The following is a 20907-nucleotide window of genomic DNA, read 5'->3' on the forward strand; positions in this document are numbered from 1 at the left end:
ATTTTCTTGTATGCATGTGTGTACGTATCTCTCACACACACACACACACCTGTATGTATGTACGTCTCTGTGTGTGTGTGTGTGTGTGTGTGTGTGTGTGTACATATGGATTCCACCCCAAAAAAAAAAAAAAAGTGTGTACGTATGGATTTCACCACACACAAAAAGTGTGTACATACACAGTTTTTTGGTGAAACTATTGAATTAATAAATTTATGCAATTTACAGTCGCTGCCACCAAATGTGGCAGCTAGAAGCAGTGGGAAAACTATTCTAAAAGGTGCGTACTCACTTTTTTTTTAAAGTCCAGTTACAGTTACATCACAATTTGCAACCCCCTAAACGAAGAGGGAAGCAATTATAAGATCAGAAAAGGTCACTATACAACAGATATGTAGTACTGTCAATCTAATGGGCTCCGCAAGCAATCAAATAAGGATTGCCTTAACGACGCCCTGAAGAAAGAGAAACTATGACAGAGAGATGTGCACGCGCACACACACACGTGAGCGTGCCTGCGTGTGCGTGTTGAGAGAGAGAGAGACAGACACAGAGAGAGAGAGAGAGAGAGAGACGCATGCACATGTGTATGTGTGCGTGTGTGCATGTGTGTGGAGAGAGTACGAGAGAGAGAGAGAGAGAGAGAGAGAGAGAGAGAGAGAGAGAGGCATCAATTGGAAGAACAATGGAATGGATTGTCCGTGCAAAACTTTGGTCTTCAAAGGAATCATGAAAAGCTGGGGAGACACATGCTTAGAAAACACATAAAATCAAAATAAATGGCTTTATTCCCATCATAGAAACAATCTAGACTTCCAGCTTCCCTAATGATGCTCTTTGGCAGAATTTTTTTAATTCTACATACAAAACACGAAGAGAATACTTACCCCTGCATTTGGATTTGCAAAATTGCCTCTGATGGCAAATCCGCTTTTCACTTTCCTGGAAAATGCATCACATACAATGTAGTGTCATCCATTGCAGGACCAAAATATTTAAAAGAAACTACAGTATAATAGAACTGCCTTTGTCAGGGGTTGCGCTATGGCCTCCTGAACGAGTCCAAGGGCTGTTGTTATGCCTTTCCCTGTTGCTGAACTTCCCAAGATACTATACTGCAGTTTCATAAGATGGAAAATTTTCATCCCCAGATATGCTTTTCTGCAGAGCCTCTGAAAGGAAAAAGCTGCAAAACTGCAGACATTGACACAGGAAATTTCAATGCAGTGACCCCTTGCCAAAAGAGTTCAGTAAAGAATGCAAATGCCGTTCACAGTACAGTTCGCTATGCATTTTAGAAACACATATGTAAGACATTTTAACCTAACACTCAAGTGGGCCATGTTGCCTTAACCAGTCTCCATCGAGATCAGCAGAAGAGAGACGGGTTTCTCAACTGCTCAAGCTTAGGGAGCTTCAATTGACATTTATTCCAAGAAAAAGTCTGAATGGCAGTCCCAAATTAATCGGCCAAAATGCACACAGCACCCATTGATTTCACCTTTCAAGACTTAAAGACACTGGATGGTTGGACATGTGCTGAAGTTCAGCACAGCCATGCGAAATGGTAGTCTGATATTCATGAAGAGTAACCCACTTGCTTCAGAACCTTTCAACACCTGCGTGGAACTCACCTTATTCCAGCTGTCTAATCACCCAGATATCACTAGTCCATGTTCATACCTGCATGCATACAATCAAGAAAAACTAAGGGAAAAGTAACTGCTATACCAAATTGTCATTCAACAGAGAATTCCCCCAGAGCTCATATCTGCATGGACAAGCTATGAGCTTGCCACTTTGCAGATGTGCTAATTGTATTCTCACAAACCTTAAGGATGTCAACAGGTCTTTTGCCATGTCCTGTAAGGCCTTCAAAGTAAACGCAACTCAAAAGTAGACTTTCATCTCCTTTTCTTCCGCCCTTTCCCAAGCTGCCCAGATTTGAAAGCAGATTCTTGCTCTTGCAAGAATGCCATTGCTTTGCGGTACTTCTCTTGCCGCTGCTCCTCAACAATTGACTTCTCTTTGTCCTTTTCCACTTGCAAGAAATAATTGTCCTTCCGAAGTTCTCGAGCTGCACCTTTGGCCTCTTGCTTGAGCAGATGCTGCAGTTTCTTTCTCTCTGCTCGCTCTCTATCAGGATCATAATTCTTTCCCCGCACAAAGCTGCAAAAAAGGTAGATAGACAAGCTTTCTGAGAACAATAGCGGTCCCCAGCTGGGACTGGAACATGTACAGATAGGTGCTCATTCCAGCCTGCACGAGTGTATGTGTGTATGTGTGCATATGAAAACAACACAGTCATTTCTATTCCTCAGTACATTGATGTGCGTTCCTTTATTCACAAGTCCATTGAAGTTGAAGGATCTTTCAAAACACAATTGTTGTGCTTTCTTCCTCACAACAGCAACTAATAGATTTCTGTGCAAAATGCACTGCGATTTCACGATCAATCTAAACTCACCCCAATTCAATAAGACCCAAAATTGGGGATTGAACCTTGTGGCCAACTTCAGTGAAAGGTCAAATGTAGCAATAAGATGTGAATAAATATGCAACGTCCAACCTTATGGCCAACTTCAATGAAAGGTCAAATGTAGCAATAAACGTGACAGCACATGATGGGATGAGGCAGTCTCTGACACTGACAATTCAGCAGTACGTTTGTTTAGGATAACAGACTGGCTAGGAAGAAGTACAAAGAATACAGGAGGCTAGCAGGAACGAAGAACTAAGAGAGAGAAGGTCCCCAAAAACGAAAGGAGAACCTAGAAGAGTTAGAGCTACCTCAGGTGGCCCTGAGCTGCTTCAAATGAAAGCGAGGCAGCTGGCTGAGTGGGCAAGCAAACTCGACCCGAGGCCCCCAAAAGGGAACTTTTGGTGGGCTGTCATGCGCAAAAGAAGCAATGGGGGAAAAAAAGTAGAAAGGAGTGGGGGAAGGAAGCCACAAAAGACTGGGTGAAGGCCCAGCAGGAAGAAGCGCAACTCCCAAGCAGGGCAGCCAGGACTTCACAGGCAGACAAAAGGGGAAGCAGGGCAAGAGGGAAGAATAAAAGTGGAGGGCAGAGCAGAAGAAAGATGATAGGAGGAAACGGTGACACCACAGAATGTAATTACAAAGAAATTCTTGCCCATTCTTGCTCGTGGAGAAGCCAAAAGTCCAAAAGTACTTGGAAGTTGGAACCCATAACAACATGTTTACTTTCTCAAGTGCAGATCATAAGCCATTCAGACTCAGCCAATGCTTACACTTGTCAAACTATTTTTCTAACTTTCTTCGATTACACTTCAAGGTAAGAATGGTGGATTTGCACCCTATTTATGTGTAGTTTTGTACACCATAGACAATTCAGCCTCTAAGATTATTTGATAAACTTTCCTCGTTTGATTATCCCTCTTTCCTTGCAGCCTTCATCCCTCTGCATGCTTTTCAGTAACATATGTGCAAGGAGGGAGAACATAAACTTACTTTTCTTCAAATTTTGGGTTGTACTGTTTGATTGGAGTTGGTTTTTTGGCCCGCATACGTAAAGGCTGGCGAAACCTCTCATGTTTATCAACATTATCTTTCATTCGATGAACCAGTCCATTCATCAAGTCATTGATAACATGTGGAAGGAGCCCTTCTGCTAATAGGGTTTGAAGCACCACAATAAATGGTTTGAAGACTTCAGGGTAGCAAGATATGTCTTCATATATGTGAGAGAAACCCTCCAAGATTCTTATAACCGAATTCAAAACGGCTATCCTGCAAAAGTTTGATGCATACACAAAAAATGAAACAAACAAACTTGAACAATACCGTACCGGGGAAAAAAAAAGTGCACATAAATACAGAACATAAATTTTGCTTTGCTATCCAAAAAAAAGGCCTTGAAAACTTCTGAGAGGAGGCTGACCTAAATTTGTCTGTACTGAAAGAGGGAGATTCTCTGTCTGCTGCCATGATAATGTTGAAGTCCAATTCATCTACTTCAGTTATTGCAGAGCAATCAGTACACACAAGTAGCCAGGGTTGAGAAGCTACGAGTTCTGCCATGAAAGCTGCACACTAATTGGCAAATTAAAAAATTAAATTAAAAAAGAAAACACTTGAAAGCGTCCTAAATATTTAAAGTGACCAGTTAGCAAATGCTTAACCCTGCACTTTATACAGTAAGGTACGTGTCAGAAAAGTTCAAAACCAGAGGAGCCTCAAGAGACTTACTCCTCCAGTAGCCAACAATTCAGTTGAACTTTTCTTCTGAGGTACAGCTGCTAGTAGAGCAGCATATAGGAAAGAAAGAGCCTCTGGACAAAACCGTCTGGCTTGTCTCATGACCTGCATGGTTATTAAGGTTTGTAAAGAAGAATCAAGAATAGAAATCATTGAAAGCAACAATCCCTCTTAAATAGGAGTTTTTCATTTTTGAAAAAAACAGTGATCAATCTACATAAACCATTCCATTGTATGGAATCAGATTATAAAGAACACCCAAGGGCCAAGTAAAATCCAAGGCTGTTTTGCTCTGCATAGCTATCAACCTTTCAACGCATAACAAAAAATATGGGCGCCTGATGATGAAACATTTTACACCTCCATACAATTGTAGTATATCCAATCAGAAAAACGAAGCAGCAGATCAAAATAAAGAAAGAAAGAAAGAAAGACTTATTGATATCTACCCAAGGTTTAAAACTACCCATCAGCATACTTGCCAACGGCTATTGTATCGATGTGATCTCAACAAAGGACTGTCTATGACATTGACAGAGAGAGTGATGTTATACTAACCCACTAGCACGTGGAATTCCTCTACTTGGTTCTCAGCCAATATCTGTGGAGTGCAGATAAGACTAGAGGGCTCTGGCTGAGGACGATTCCACTCCACCACAATGAACAAGACCCCTCACCAAACTTTGGAAAGTGGATGTAATCGCATCCTGTGTGTGAATCTCCACCTGGGATAGGCATCTCTAGATCCCCTCAAAATGACCAAATACAACCATATATTTCTTTGCCGCAAGAGGGACTTTGGGTGCTACAAAAGCTGTTCCGTAAGTTGGATTATTGGAAACTATTACTTGGCCACTACATGTTCGCCTTCGAATGTGCAGTCTATTCTCATGGCTTGTGTAGAGTTTTATTTGCCACTTATTCACTGTCTTCTCTAAAATTCAGAAATTTAATACTAAGGTTATGGAATGCTTTTGGCACACCGAACAGGATTGTAAGGCGCTTCATCTTCTCAAATGCACTTATGTTTGTTCGCCCAGGATGCATGGGGTTTTGAACATTCTTGACCTTCACACTCATTTGCTGGCTCGCAAGGCCACGCTCTTGACCATCTTTTGGGAGCAGTGTCAGCCATCGACTCGTATGCTTTCTTGTATGGTTATCTCTATCTATACACAAGCTTTCGGTAATTGGGTTCCGGCTATTTCTGATGTTATTTCTGAACAATTCTGTGGTTGCATTCCTGGCTGTCCCTTCTCTTCTCACTTCCTTCATGATTGGCAGCAGCTTTTAGCTTATTTACATTGGTCTGGTCGGCCTCCAAATCTCGACAACACCCTCCTGTTGCACAGTCTTCACTGGAGCCGGGTCTTTGCGAGCCTTGGAAGGAGTATTTTCTGCATCATTTGGGTATTTCTACAGTGGCAGAAGTAGGTGATCGGGGTTGCACTCTTTCCTTTCCACAGGCCAGGAGACAGTATTGTTTCGGGTTGCATCACATATCTATTTGGCGTATTCTTTTCAACCTGTTCCTCACCGGTTCTCCACTCTCCCTTTATTGGATTGGAAGTTTGATCGAGAGCTTCCAAGCTACTTTTCCTTTTCGTTTGCGGACCTTTCTACCAAGAAGTCTTATCATTTATTACTTCCACGGCCTTGGATCCAAGACCATGAGGAAATCGCTTTTGGCATCTGCTCAAGACTCTTTCTTGGTGGACGGCATCTAGAGCAGTAAGCTACCTCTCAAGCATTGTCATGTGCATGGATTGGTATCTATAAAGTAGCCTGGGGAGGCTTAGGGCTAGTCAAGCTTGATTCTCAGGTTGAGTGGCAAGGGTACGAACAAGATAGGGGTCTCCACTATTTTTGGCGCATTGGGCCCGAGGGCCCGAGTCTATAAAAGGGGCCCAAAGGTTCGGTCTTCAGTAAGCCAATGGGGGCAAGTCTAGTTCCCTAGTGCTAGGTCTCGAGTAGTGGACGCGCGCCTACATCCTAGCGTAGCCAAGGCCCAGTAGCTGATCCAAGGCCTCAAGGCACCACCTGGTGGTATGGGATACCACGATGGGTTAGGATCTGTTTGGGAGTTCGTGCCGGTAACTCAGCTCATGGCTCAAAGGGGACATCTCACGATTTGGAATCTTATCCCGTAGATGTCACGGTTGGGTGGTAAACAGCCTGCTTAGATTCCTCATGTTTTGTGTGTTCTTGTGTTTGCTTGTAGGTCAGAGGTTTCAAGAGTGCTGGGGTCGTGTCAGTTGGTATCAAAAACAACTCCTGAGGTATGAATCTCTGTTACGAGAAAGAGTGGAGATGATTTCCTCCAGGCATGATTCAAATTCGAAATTGATTGTGATACCCTGCAAGGGCTTGCGAATTAGTCAGTTAAGGGTCATAACTTGTCTGGATTGCGATAGAAGGGAGTCACGAGAGAGCCCAGGTGGACTCCTTGTGAAGCAAGGTGAGTCAGGAAGAGTTGCTGAAAGAGCAAGGAGAGAGTTTTGCAGCTAAGGAATCGGATTGGAAAGGATCTCATGGCGGGAAGATTGGCATGAGTAGAGCTGCCAAAAGAGAAGCGCTAGGCTATGGCAGAATTCGAGTAAACCTCGGGCACACGCCTAGCTGAGAGGAATAGGGATGCAAGAGGGCAAGAGGGGGTGTGCGATAGGAGTTGGTCAAAATCGGGATTGGGCTGAGCAGGGTTCGCTTTTTTGGAAAGCTTGGCTTTCTAAAAAAGCAACGGTTCACCTAGCCTATAACATGGATCCCTTCCCTCCACCAGCCTCAAGAATCACGTGCCAATACTCTCCTCAGCCGCCTTCTCTAACGAACCTCGTTAACCAAGGCCGATTTGCTGCTGTTCGTCAGTTCGGATCAACCGCCCCCTTCCTTCCATCTAGCCTTGCCATTTTTTCTTCTCTTATCCCCGTGGAAGCCTCTAGTTCGCCCCTACTCTCGCATCCACCTATTGCTTCCTCTTTCCTATACTGTTCTCTCCTCCGACTTCAGTTTTTAGCACTCTCTTTGCCACGTTCTCCTCATGGCTGATTCGATGGAACCTAACACTTTCAAAGGGTGATCATGACATGGATTACCAAGGAGGGGACGATCAGGGTCTTTATGACAATCTGATTACAAAGACTGCCTTTAGTGAATTCACATCCGCTCCTGACGCAAATATATACCTAGATCAATCCGGGAACATTCCCAAACTCATCCTCTAAAAACACAACATAGTGCAGTTTCAAATCCGCTCCTGACGCAAAGTTTGAACTGGTTAATACGAATCATACGGGGTTGACACAGCAAGTCCAAGGGATTCAGACTTCTATCATGCTCTTGACCAGCATTGTCCAAGCACTTACACATGTTGATGCTTTAGCTTCAGAGTTGTGCCCGAATATTACACCAGATCCCTATCCCAGAGATCAAAAGTCCAGGACCAAGGAAGTGGTTGACACTTGGTTACACAACTGGCAAGTACACTTCCAGTTTCACCCCTATCCTAATGAAAAGAAGATGTAACTTGCAGCAGGGTATCTATCTGGAAAAGCATTACTTTGGTGGAAGGAGATGCAGCCGAGGCCCTCCACTGAGTCGAACTTGAAGGGGTCTTCAAGAAAGAATTTTTGAAGAAAGAGGAGGACTATGACATCGTAGGCAAGCTTAAGGCCCTCGATATGTCCAAACAAAATTTGACGTTTGAAGTTTATCTTTAGAAGTTTTGTGATTTGCAAACCAGAGCTACAAAGATGGACCATGTCACTTTATTGGGCTTCTTTGTGGATGGCTTGCCTGATTCGTATAAACTTCATATCAAGAACAACAAATGTACCAATTTGCAAGAGGCCATGAACTATGCGCGCATCTATGATGATACCATGGCCAGTGCAAAGGGAACCACTACTGCCGACACGAGTGGGAAGAACAAGAGGAATTTCTTCCGATCACCAACTGGTACAGGGGAGTCGAAGTTAGTTGACAACGCGCCCAAGAAGAATTTGACTCAAACAAAGAATGGTAGAGCCCGTTTCTTACACACCCTCAAGTTAAAGAAAGAACATAGTTGTTTTTTTAGTAAGGAGCGGGGCCACACACGGAACGATTGTCCTAAGTGCAAGAACCAGATGCAAGTGCCGGGACCAAAGCTCCATGCAAGCCGACGAACCAAAGCTAAGGGAGCTAATCAAGCAACGATGACAGGTATTTCTGTAATTTTATTACCTAACCACTTTCATGTAATTGCACTTTTAATAATTCGTTATTTAGCCCTCGTGACCTTTTCTTAGCTCATGGCGAAGTGAGGGACCAACACGTTCACATTCTCTTTGACCCAAGCAACTCTCACAATTTTGTGAACTACAAACTTATGCAGAAGATGGGCCTATCCATGACACTTAGCAATCACACCTACGAGGTGCAAGAAGCAGTTTTGGGATCGCAAGGTCGACGAACTTTCTATCCAGATTCAAGACTACACAGATACTCTTACGTGCTATGTTATGCACTTGAAACATGCGGACTTGTTGATCGGAATAGAGTGGTTTAAAACCCACGATTTTCAAATCGGATAGAAAGATCATACTCTCTCTTTTTTAATAAGGACACCCAAGTTTGTATTACATGTGATGATATTCCCTCTTCTCAGGGACCTATTGTATCTGCGATGCAGCTTCAGAATATATTAAACTTTGATGTGTATCAATGTATTTTAATTACACTTTCCTCATTTGTTGTTTCAGTTAATAACAAAAATGATTAAGCGCATTTGAACACCGCGAATTGAGAACGTTGTTAGATGATTTCCTTGATGTATTCCCTACACAATTACCGGAAGGTTTACCTCCAGAAAGGACAGTAGATCATCGCATAGATTTAGACCCTGGGGCTCAACCTATTAGTATTCCACCTTATAGGATGAGCCAACTTGAGGAGGATGAACTAGCTTCACAACTTCAAGATTATCTAAATATGGGTTATATCCGCCCAAGTAAATCACCCTGGGGTGCACCTGTTCTTCTAAGAAAGAAGGATGGTTCGTGGCGAATGTGCGTAGATTATAAACGGTTAAATTAAAAATAAATACCCTCTTCCTCGTTCAGATGATTTGATCGACCAGTTGGCCGGAGCGAAGTATTTCACTAAGATTGATTTGCGTACAGGTTAGCATTGATCTAGATCGTATCTAGAAGGTTTTGGACCTTAGACAATGAAACAACTTCATTCTTTACTGGGATTTACGATCTTTCTACAGAGGTCAGTGCATGATTATTCTCAAATCACGATACCCTTGACTAGCGTGTTGAAAGGCCGCGAACGCAGGTCTACCCAGTCGGTCTCTTGGAATGACGAAATGAACAAGGCTTTTGAGACCTTGAAGAAAACTATCAAGGAAGCCCCTATTCTTGTGCTGCCCGATTCCACCCGGTCTTATGTTTTAGAGGCTGATGCGAGTGACTTTGCGATTGGGGCCGCTTAATTCCAAGAGGGTAGACCTGTAGCTTTTCAAAGTAAAAAGCTAGATGCCACGCAATATCGTTGGCCCACACTAGAAAAAGAACTGTATGCAGTAGTGTATGCTCTAAAGGTTTGGAGACACTACTTGTATGGTTCAAAGTTTCTTGTATTGATGGTCATTAGTCAATAAAGTATGTGTGTGACGGGTCGGAATTGAGGGGAAGAAAGGCTAGATTGGCAGAGTTAATGCAAGATTTTGATTTAAAAATTCGCTATTAAAAGAGTTCCTTGAATAGTGTGGTAGATGCCTTGAGTCGAGTCAAGTTTGTAAATACTATGTCATTTACGAAAAGATCCTCAAACCTATTTCAATCCTTGAGAGGGCTTTGCACAACTGATAGTCATTTCAATTCTTATTGGAAGAAGGTCCAAGATGGGACCAGGACTTAGGGATTGTGCCACCTACAGTACAGGCCGTGGGAGGTCAGTGGATGATTCGGAAAGGCTTGCTGTCCCGGAAAGTAAAGATATGTGTGCCCGATGTCTCGGATCTTCAATCCAAGATTCTCTGGGAGTGTCATGAAGCTCCTAGTGCTGGATATCCGGGCATACATCAGACTCTGTCTCTTGTGAAACATACCTTTTATTGGCCTAAGATGCGTGCATTTATTGAAAACTATGTGGTAGGTTGCCGGGTTTGTCAAGTTACTAAGGCAGAATGTCTTAAAAGCGCCGGTTTATTACAGCCATTGCAAATCTTTCCATGGACTTTATTACCAGTTTGCCTAGAACGCGCAAGGGTCATGCCTCCATTTGGGTCATAGTTGACGATCTGACAAAGATGGCTAGATTCTTACCTACTAGATCGACCATATCAGCTATTCAGTTGGCTCACGAGTTTGTGGACCAATAGTTTAAGCTATATGGTTTGCCTTCCGACATAGTCAGTGACCAGGACTCAGTTTACAAGTAACTTTTGGACACTTGTTTTTGAGAAGTTGGAAACTACTCTAAGTATGAGTTCCTCAGATCATGCACAATCCGATGGCAGCACAGAGAAGGTTAACCGATTGGTTGAAGATATGCTTCGTGCATATGTTTCTAAGAGACAGTCTTCATGGAAGACTATCTCCCCATTATAGAATTTGCTTACAACAGTGCAAAGCATTCAAGTACAGGTTATAGTCCTTTTATGCTTATGTACGGTTTTCATCCAAAGTCACCAATTATGGTTGGGTTCAAGGGTAAAAACAATGATGCTGCAAGGACATTCTTGCAAGACATGCAAGAAATGTTGCAGTTTGCCAAGGAGTCTATTAGAAGTGCCAAGGATCAGGATAGATTTTATAGATACTATGGTCCATTCAAGATTATTAAAAGAATTGGACCAGTTGCATATAAACTAGAATTGCCTCCTAATGTTAAAGTACATCCAGTTTTTCATGTCAGTAGACTGAAAGAGTTACTGGGTGCGGATGATCAATGTCACATGCAATTGCCTCCTAATGTTAAAATACATCTAGTTTTTCATGTCAGTAGACTGAAAGAGTTACTAGATGCGGATGATCAGTGTCACATGCACCCCTGCACTTAGGTGCAAAGTGACACACTAGCTACATCGACAAGTGCGTAATAGTTCCCTAATAGGAGATTTTGTCATATGTTGTGACCCCTTTGTGAGCCCTTGTACAGGGACAGTCAGGCACAAGCTACGTAAGTCAGTCTCTCAGCCTTAGGTCAGGTTCGACAGATCAATCCTTGTTCACTGGTACCCACTGGAGAACAGTAGGGTAGCGTTTCCGTCTAAGGTTTAGAGTTACGTTTAGGTCCAGCCTAAGGAGGCCTTCTGGGTCCCCTCAGCACTGGAACCAGTGAAGAGAATGGCAAGGGAAGGGCTGCCTTTATAGGCTACCCTGCACCCCTCCCTAGGCTGCCATTTATGGGGCCTAGGGCTGCCTTTATGGGGCCTAGGGACCAACCAACCAGCCCCAAGACAGCCGACTGAAAAGTAGGCTATTTGGGGGAGGTTGGCTCAGCCCCAACAGCCCTATAAATAGGGGCCTCCAGGCCCTCTTTCCTCATTCAGTTCCCCCACTCCTTCAGCCTCCTACAGCTCCTCTCCATCCCCCTCTGAACAGCCTGACCCTCACCCACACTCGCCCTCTGACCAGCCTCGGCCTTTGGCATCAGTTCATCCCTCTAGGAAGGTGTTCACGCAGTGCATCAGACGAGGAGTCGGGACAACAAACGGAGTAAGGTTTGGGTCTGTTTCAGCAGCTCTTTTCAGTTATCTTTTACAGTTTTACACAGCTCATTCTCAGCTCTGTATTTCAGTCATCTCTCAGCTCTCTTTAGCATCTATCAGTCCCAGCTTTCACTCTCTCACTCACGCACTAACCCTGCATTCCGGTGGATAGAACAAGCCTCTCCCTTGCCTTGCAGAAGTGTCCTACATCGTCAGTGTGGATAGTATCAAGGTCTCGGTATTGGTCGGCGTTGCCTCTCAAGTCTTTGGGTCTGCTTTATGTGTGCACAGTGTACTCTTCAGAAGCATGTTTCCGTGTTCTCTCTGAGAGTGTGATTTGTATTTCTTAGTTCTCCAAGTATAAAGCAAATTCTCCCCTGATTGGGGGAGGTGGCCCTCAGTGGGTACAAGGACCCAATCGGATGTCGACTCCATTCTCTCTCTACCCTCATCTCCTCTCTCTCTCTATGGTGTATAACGCTAATTCCTCGCTAAAGGTTTAAAGAAGGTCTTGCTGTGAATTACACAATCAAATTACCATTGCATGTTACAATCAGCTTGTTTCTCCTCAAGAAATAATAGAGGTTACTAATTTGACTTTTATTCCTCACGAACCCGAGCGTAGACTTGAATTTCGTGAAAGACAGGTCCGAAATAGAACTATCACGGAATACAAGATCGAGTGGAAGGATCGTGTTGAGGAGGACGCAACATGGGAGACATTACCTAACCTCCAGAGGACATTCCTGGGTTTCCTTACGAACTCACGAATGAGTTCTTAGAGGAGGGGGAAGTATGTCATGTGCATGGATTAGTATCTGATGTGTATTGTGTTACACAAGACTAGCTCAGGTAGCCTAGGGAGGCTTAGGGCTAGGCAGGCTTTATTCTCGGGTTGAGTGGCAACGGTACAGACCAAATAGGGTCTCCGCTATTTTTGGCGCATTGGGCCCAAGGGGCCCAAAGTTTAAGTCTTCAGTGAGCCAATGGGAGCAAGTCTAGTTCCCTAGTACTAGGTCTGATCCTGGATCGAGTTGCCGACGCACGCCTGCATCCTAGCATAGCCCAAGGCCCAGTAGCAGATCCAAGGCCTCAAGGCGCCACCTCGTGGTATGGCTGCCACGCATGCCCTACTTGTTCTCATCCGCGGGAGACTTGTCCTACATCTATTGCAGACCTGTCCTCTTGCTCATGATTTCAGACTACCGACGGGTCTTCGTCCTCATTTTCCCAAGATTTCGTTTGGCACTCAGTTCCGGTTGTTTGGCAGACATGCTACTATGCAGGACTATGTCAAATTCTTCTCTTGGTGTCGCTATTGGGCTCTCTGGTCGTCGTATCGTACTCGTACCATTCGACTGGATGAGCACTCTTAGGTGGATGTTTTTCTTAATTTTCGATCTTCTTTGTATCGGTCTCTCCATGATGCTCATTCTCTTGGACATCTTCCTTTGGCCCAGTTAGAAGTCTTTAATTATTGTTTCAACTAGTAGCTGTTCCACTTTGGACAGCTATGAATGTACATTCTTATAAATGTAAAAATGTGTGTATGTGCACGTGCGTGCGTGTGTGTGTAATAAGTCATCTCATAGGCAAACGTTTCAATGTTTTCTATTGAAACATTTAGCATTGAAACGTCTGAAACCTTGAAACCATTCATTGAAATGTTTCATGGTGACTCTCAGGACACCGTCCTCCAGTTTGCTGAAGAAGATCACAAGTGCCACCCTGGGCTCTGGTACCATGTTAGAAAAAGGGTGTATTTGCTGTAGCTACCTTATGCCATGGTTAAATATCAAAATCTATCCCACCTTTCTCACAAGATGGTGCATAAACATGAACCCACAAACTGGACACTACAACAAAGGAAGTGTGGGGAAATCTTGCTCAGAGTGAGCTGCGGACATCCAGCAGAGGCTGGGAATACTACAGCCAAAAGATGAAGGCTGACATAGAACTATGGGGAGATCCTATGACTACTCAAACGCTCCCCTGTGGTGCCTTAAAGAAGGGCTTCCGTAGGGCTGAATGTCAGGAGTTATAGGCCGCCAATAAAGCAGACCTGGCCAGATTGGCCGACCCAAGAAGGGCCTGCTACTATGGCTCACTGCCTGTCCACACATATTAAAGGCTGAAGCTGATGCATCCCTGCCGTAGCATCTGCCTGCATGGCAGACAGGCCTTTGCTTCTGGTGCAGCCTTCAGGGTTTGGCCCTGCCCTATGGCTGCTAGGAGCATCTTCACATCATCGATGCACCTAACAGGCACAAATACAACTCATTCTTTGGAGCATGGTCTTCCAAGACTTGTAACTTGTCATTTCCTCCTAGGAGATCGTGCAGCACATAAATTATGAACCACGGTCACCCTGCCAAATTCAATAGAATGACAAAAGCATCCAGGACAAAAGTACTTGAGCAAGAACTGTGATCTCTCCCGACTTCTCATATGCAAATAGCTTTACATGTAGACAATCACACAATTCAGTCCCAGGAGAATTTTGTGGAAAAAGAGGGGAGTTAGAAAAAATAGACTCACAGACAAGAGTAGCGCACATAGAAATGTGCCAACAGCTAGATCTCGTCCAGAAATAACAGGACAGCGAGCTAAATACTCGGCCATCAGCAACGTGGAAGGTGTCATCACCACATGGCGAAAATCAGAAGTAGGAAAGATCATAGACCATAGCTTGAGTAGCAGCAAAGTCCTGACAGAAGGCCAGGGTCCATTCATATCTGTAAAGGGAAAAAATCACATCTTAAAAATGATTAAAACAAATCTCTCTACAAGTTGGTTATCCAAACAGTTTTTAACCTAGTTAGCATACCTGGATTTCTCAATTTGTCTGATAGCTGTTGTTGCATGCGGACTACTCTCTGCCGTGCACACATAGCAGCAAAATAAGGTGTTTCCGAAGTCATTTCTATCAAAGGTTTCACTAGTGCATTCAATCTATCAAAAGGAGGGGCCTTCACTCCAGCAACAGCCGCGAAGTATTGGAGCAAAACCCCATAGAAGACCTGAATACACATATGGTTAACCTCATGTATGAGCCTATCCAAAGGTAACCTACATCAATTACTTGCCCACTACAAAGAAATGTAAATAAAGACAAATCGCCTACCTGCATTTTCCTTCGATTCTCAGCAGCTAGGCGTATCGAATTGCATGCTCTTATTCGTTGTATGACAACAAGTAGATCCTCAACAGATCGATTAGCAACCAACCCTTTGAGCTCTTCCAGATTCCTTGGAGCCCCAATTACAAACGGAAGTGATGAGGCGCTGCGAGAGTGATTTAAGCCATGAGCTTCAACACTCAATAGATTGTCCTTTTTAAATTTGTCTCCTTCAACTCCTCTCTCGATCGGGGCAGGGTCCAGCCTTATTTTCTGGTTGTCCTCATCATTTTCCTTCCGTACCTCATCTGAACCCACGTCTTCAGATGCTTCTCTGTCAGAACTTTTCGTGCTCTCATTACCAGAACTATACCCACTGCTGCCATCCTCATCTGGAGAAGTATCATCTTCATCTTCGTCTTCATCTTCATCTTTGCCTTCATCTTCATCTTCTTCAGAAGAAGCTTCTTTTCTTTCACTTGTTCTAGCAAGTACTTCATCCACCCACCCTTTCTCAGGTTGATCATCATCTACTACGAAATCATCACCTAGATCGTCACCCGATATTGCAAAGCGTTTCCTTTTCCTCTTTCTTGAGTCTTCCACTTTATTCATTTGTTCTACCTCACTGTCCTCAGAGTCCATTCCACTGAGCATTCGTTCTTTACGATTTTCCTGTGGTACAGCCAAGCACTCACTTTGTAACATTAATGTAAACCGGAAGACAGACTTCAACCACAACCAAATCAGGTTGTCCATCGTCATAACTTTCACACTCCATTTGCCAAGCAAGTAGACAAAACCCAAATCATGATAAGTACCTCAAGTTCTTCAAGACGAGCTTTTTCTTCCTTTGCTATCTCTTCATCTGTCTTTAACCTGTCGGAGGCATGGGCTCTCATTTCCATTCCCATCTCCTTGACAAGCTTGTCAAAGTCATCGGGCTTTTCCTGATTACCAGACATGGCATCAATCAAAATAACATATTTTCCATAAACATGAGCTATTAAATCATGCTAATGCAGGCATGCAAATACATACTTAATTACAGACCAGAACAAAAGCATTCAGGACACCAACACAACAGAAACTTTGCAGACTTTCAATTTGAAATTTGAATACTACCTTCTCAAGATCTCCCTGGAGTGCTACGTCAGAAATTGCTACCATTTCCTTTCCACTGGAAGGATTAAGCATCGACTTCACAGCATTCATTTTTTTTGGCCGCACAAGGGAAATCAAAGCCTGAGATTGTGCCAATGCTGTAAAGTCCTTATCCAACTGGGTTTTCAGCTCCGCGTCTTCCTCTTTCTCTTTTGATTTTTGAGCCTGAAGTGAGAAACAGAATCAACAAGCAGAAGGTCAATCAAAAGTAAGTCCTGGCCAGCATGTCCAGTAAATATATACCTAGATGAATCCAGGAACATTCCCAAACTCATCCTCTAAAGTGCAGTTTCAATCTCATGAGAGTCACTCACAAGGTTGAAAACCATAAACTCCATCACACATAGCAGGGACTAGCTACTATGACATTCATTTTAAGCAGAAATTCAATGACGTGAATCAAAATTTACAAACCTTGTAGAACTTGCTTTTTGCAATAACTTCTTCCATAACTTCCTTTTTAGACTTGGGCTTCTGCTAAACACGATAAAAACCCGTGAAAGATTAAGCGTATATAAATATGTTATAAGCTCACAAATACTCAATAAAACATGTTCGAGTTCTCATGCAGTAGACAAGAATTGGTCATGCACAATAGTGGACCCACATAACATGTTCACCTTTTCATTCTCATCATCATGAAATTTATCATTGCCATTGACAGAACCTCCACCAAAGTGAAACTTCCGCACAATTTCATCATCCACTGTGTCCATGTCAACTAGCATTGCATCAGCAAACCAAACCTCCTACACCTGACAAATCTCAATTCAATTTACAATCAATTCTAGTGAAAACGCAGTCAGTTTGGGCAGCTGCCTTACATTCATGCCTGTCTTCATCATCTTCAGCTGAAATATCCTCATCGAAGTCATCCAATATTGACAATGCAGTTCCCCCATGTGTAAGGACAGCTTCACCTTCATCATCGTCTGGCAAAGAAAATTTGCTTCTCCACTGCCATTGGGCCTACGCAAAGCAAAAAACTTCTGTCAACTTCAATCGTGAAGCTTACAAAAGGTTCACAGTTCCATCTTTTTGCTGTTCCACATAGACCAACTAGAAGGACACAAAAAAGTGGACAAATATCTTACAAGACGATTGCAATTCATGATCAAGAGACTACACCCTATATTCTTTTTAAAAAGATAGCTACGTTTGACAGCAGAACTCATGGAGACAATAACAGAAAGAATACATTGTTAAACAAACACCATTAAAAAATCCAGTAACATCCACTTCCACGAGCTATGTTCCATGTCTTTGCTAAATGCCGCGATATGAACGATGTCATTATGCAAACCCAAAGTGCACACATATAAACAAAAATCTACAAGGGGCTCTAAGGCGTCGCTACAACCCCTTTGAAAACTTCCATGGCTCCTCTGCCAGAAGCCAATGTCCCTGACTGATCTGAAGAAAGGGCGAACAAAATGCCATTAGGACATACCTGCCTTTCTCGTTGGAATCTTAAAATAGCCTTGTCTTCCTCCGCAAGAGCTTCATCATTCTCACCAAATCGATGATCCAAAAAGACATTAGATTTGCCTCTGATTTTGAATTCCTGCAAAATGGTATTTTTCCTCTGCAAAAAGTTCCCAAAAAAATCGGATTGCCTTCGATTATATGAGAATAAAAATTTACATGACTGTAATTCGCCTATGGCTTCAAAAAAGAAAGGCAGCCTAATTTTGCAACAGCCGAGAGAGCAGAAAATTTAACGAGAGTACCTTCTCGATCGCAAGTGACCGGGACAATCCGACTCGTCGCCCCTCTCCTTTGCGTTTTTTACCAACGACATTGAATTTGCGACTGGACCAGAGGCTTTCAAAGAGGCTGGAGGCAGGCTGACCTTTGTTTTTGGAATTTGCAACAGATTCGGGGGCACGGACTCGTGTACGTTTGGCAGAAGAGAAACCAGTGTGCGCATTTCCCTTCGAATTGGTGGTCTTCTTCTTCTTCTTCTTGTGGTTGGCCGCCATAGCTCAAAAAGTTTACACAGAAACAAAACAGGTTTTTTGCAGATACTTCACAAAACAGCTCAAGTGTTCACAGAGAAACAAAAGAGGTTTTTGCAAATATTTTAGCAAAATTTTATTTTAACTAAATTGTATAAAATTTTGTAGACTTTACAAAATTGAGAAAATGCTTTTTGGCCTGCCCTCTCACTAGCCTTAGCAATCTTTCTCATTTTGTAAAGCAAGAAATTCGGAATTTTTAGGATTAATTTGCTTCTAAAATAGGTGTGTATTTGCACTAATGGCTTTGAGACAAGTTTGGTAGTGAGCATTCAAGACTTAGGGCCCCTCGTTTTATTGTCATTGAGTCTCTCTCTCCATTCACTACCTCCTTTGTTTTACATTTTGGGAGGCCTTATGAATGACAAAAGTCATTCATTTCTTTCACTTGTTAAAGTTGAAAATGAAAATGTTCAAGGTTCATGGTATATAGCTTGCTCTAGGATGAGTATTAATTCATGGTATATAGCTTGCTCTAGGATGAGTGTTAATGGCAATGTTAATAACCAACAAAATGATTAATGAAAAAATTATCAAGCAATGTTGTGTGGGTTGGAGTTCAAGTATACATTTTTATAAAACCAAAAATTTTTGCAGCCTAGGTTGGGTCAACACTTTGCCTCATCTCTTCTTCATTCATGTCCACACACGCATGTCGAACACTCAAGAACTAGCATAAACAAGCCGTTCTTCAAAATTAAAAGATCATCGAGCGCCTAGGTGTCGATGTCGATGTCTTTTTCTTTTATGTCCACACGAAGGTTGCCGACGTTCTACAAGTGGTGGACGAGGCAGAGAAAGAGCTGCACTATCCCCGAGTAAAAGATAGGCCCGAAGCAAATCTTCGCGACTAGGTGCTGCTGAGGGTACAACATGTTAATGCTAATGGGCACCTCCTCAAGATGAAGTCGCCATTCTTCCTTCCACTACTCAATCTCCAGGACCACTTCTGGGTCTATGAGTCCCAAGTGCACAAACTTCTACTTGTAGCGCCTTTGTTGCACTTGTGGCTCAGACCACTTCGTGATTGGCAACCAACACACCTATAAGAAATGTTGCCACAGATAGGTGTTCTCGATCGCAGTGATCTCATCCACTGGTTATGCGCCTTGGTCTTTAACTATAGATCAAATTCATATGCAACATCGTAGAGAGGTAGATATTCCAAGGGAATGATGCAGGGTGGCGGTTGGTGCAAAACTAGAGCAGGGTGGGTGCTACTTGTATTTGCTGACAAGGCTACATCCAGGGTTTGATATCTAACTCAAAAATCCGCATGACCAAGGATAGCTCGAAAAATGTCTAAAGGGGTAAACAAGGCTATTGGAAAAACTTCCCTTGGTTGAGTGAGTGGCTTGGCAATAGGGAGAGGAGAGTCAAGCACACCTATTGACGAGGACCGTGTGGGGGACTCTGGGTGCTCCCTGCTTTGGTCATTTTGGAGCACCTAGTGGTGGAAGCAGGGGTCGCTCTCATAGTATGTACTGTGTAGCATTAGGAGGGCTCTAAGTCTCCCCCTGGTAAAGCTAGATGATAGGGGCCTTCTGGCCACCAGATGGGAGATGCGGACGTGGAACAATGGAGCCAAGGAAAAATGAAGTCAATGGAGCCAAGGGCAAATGAAGTCAATGGAGGCGAAAGTGGAGGCACCGTACTGGTAGTTGATTGGCCCACCGGGTCCAAGTGGATGGCGATAGAGGAGGAGGTTCCATGAAAATAGTGGTGGCGGCCATCCCATTCGGTCCAAGACCAAGTACCTATTGATCTTGGTAAATCACGGTTTTAGTATTAAAGAGGGGCAATGTGCCAACATGGTGAGGCTGAAGTCGTATACTCATACCTAGTAAAGGGGCAAGAGGAGCATCTATAGCAGCAACATTGGTAGTAGCAATAGTAGTAGATGTAGTAGTAGTGGAGGTAGACATAGTAGTTGATACCAGGGCAAATGCTATAACGGAGACTGTAGCAAAGACACTAGAGGATAATGCAGGCATAGCCGAGATGGTAGCAACAGAGGCAGAAGCTACAGCAAATGTTGAGTCTTGGGCACAGCCAAGAATAGGGACAGGAGGCAAGCTGACATGGTTTTGAACAATACATCATTTAGTAGTTACGGGCTGGCCAGATGCCAAGCGTATCTGAGGATGCACAATTTTGGGCCAAACTTTCGATATGCTTGTCCTTTGAAAACTTGTCGAAGTTGATGGTTGAGCGCCTTGGTTGACACTATTAGCTAATCCACTAGATGACTAGTCGAGTAGCCAGCAATGCTAACTACAGGGGACATTGCCTGCACTCTTCTTTGACCTAATAAACTCGGAGACAAATCAAAAGAATGGTAGGGAACCTGTGGATCAATGGACTTGATATTCGTATAGCCCTAAGATGAAGGATAGCTGCCGTTATGGAAATAATTGTCATAACATTCATTGTCAAGTAGAGGTGCCACTATTGGCCCTATTGGAAGCAAAAAGACTGCCTAATACAATTCCTGTGTTGAGAGGACATAATGTCTATCAAAGACGACACTGTTATCCATGGGTAGATAAGTGTTCATTACTCCTTCAACAATGGTAGGATTGCAACCTATGGTAATGCCACAAAGCTTTAGATGTGATTTCGACGCAACATGACTTTAGAGGTTCTATAGAGGTATCAATGGGATGAGGATGCTGAAAGCAAGGACGGC

General features: G+C 43.3%; 1 protein-coding gene across 4 annotated transcripts; it reads right to left on the bottom strand.

Annotated features, from left to right (window-relative positions):
- Positions 1-797: 797 nt before the first annotated feature.
- LOC147899361 (nucleolar-like protein) lies at positions 798-18279 on the bottom strand. 4 transcript variants are annotated; one of them, XR_015541411.1, is made up of 16 exons: positions 17931-18279; positions 17651-17785; positions 17025-17169; positions 16821-16906; positions 16615-16677; positions 16162-16365; positions 15858-15986; positions 15043-15711; positions 14746-14938; positions 14457-14653; positions 4211-4324; positions 3903-4054; positions 3473-3751; positions 1832-2169; positions 1635-1683; positions 798-1194 (listed from the first exon to the last, which is right to left on the bottom strand). XR_015541411.1 is itself a non-coding variant. In XM_087378010.1 (14 exons), exons 1-14 carry the CDS (start codon positions 18180-18182, stop codon positions 1905-1907), a joined length of 2883 nt encoding a protein of 960 aa, XP_087234136.1. In that variant the 5' UTR covers positions 18183-18279; the 3' UTR covers positions 1772-1904. The 4 variants fall into 4 exon arrangements, 1 of the variants encoding a protein (XP_087234136.1); XR_015541412.1 differs by having other exon boundaries at positions 798-1683; positions 16615-16674; XR_015541410.1 differs by having other exon boundaries at positions 798-1683.
- Between the last annotated feature and the right edge of the window lie 2628 nt (positions 18280-20907).

Source organism: Dipteris shenzhenensis, chromosome 8, assembly GCF_047967505.1.
Source record: "Dipteris shenzhenensis isolate YYH24624 ecotype China chromosome 8, Dip_SZ_1.0, whole genome shotgun sequence".
NCBI lineage: Eukaryota > Viridiplantae > Streptophyta > Polypodiopsida > Gleicheniales > Dipteridaceae > Dipteris > Dipteris shenzhenensis.

Excerpts from the sequence above, each read along its gene's own strand:
- LOC147899361 (XM_087378010.1), bottom strand. The coding sequence starts at position 18,182 with ATGGCGGCCAACCACAAGAAGAAGAAGAAGAAGACCACCAATTCGAAG. Across the intron at positions 16,366-16,614 it reads CAAAAAGCAAGTTCTACAAG|GCTCAAAAATCAAAAGAGAA; the intron begins GTTTGTAAATTT and ends TTCTCACTTCAG. Across the intron at positions 3,752-3,902 it reads TTCAGTACAGACAAATTTAG|GATAGCCGTTTTGAATTCGG; the intron begins GTCAGCCTCCTC and ends AAACTTTTGCAG.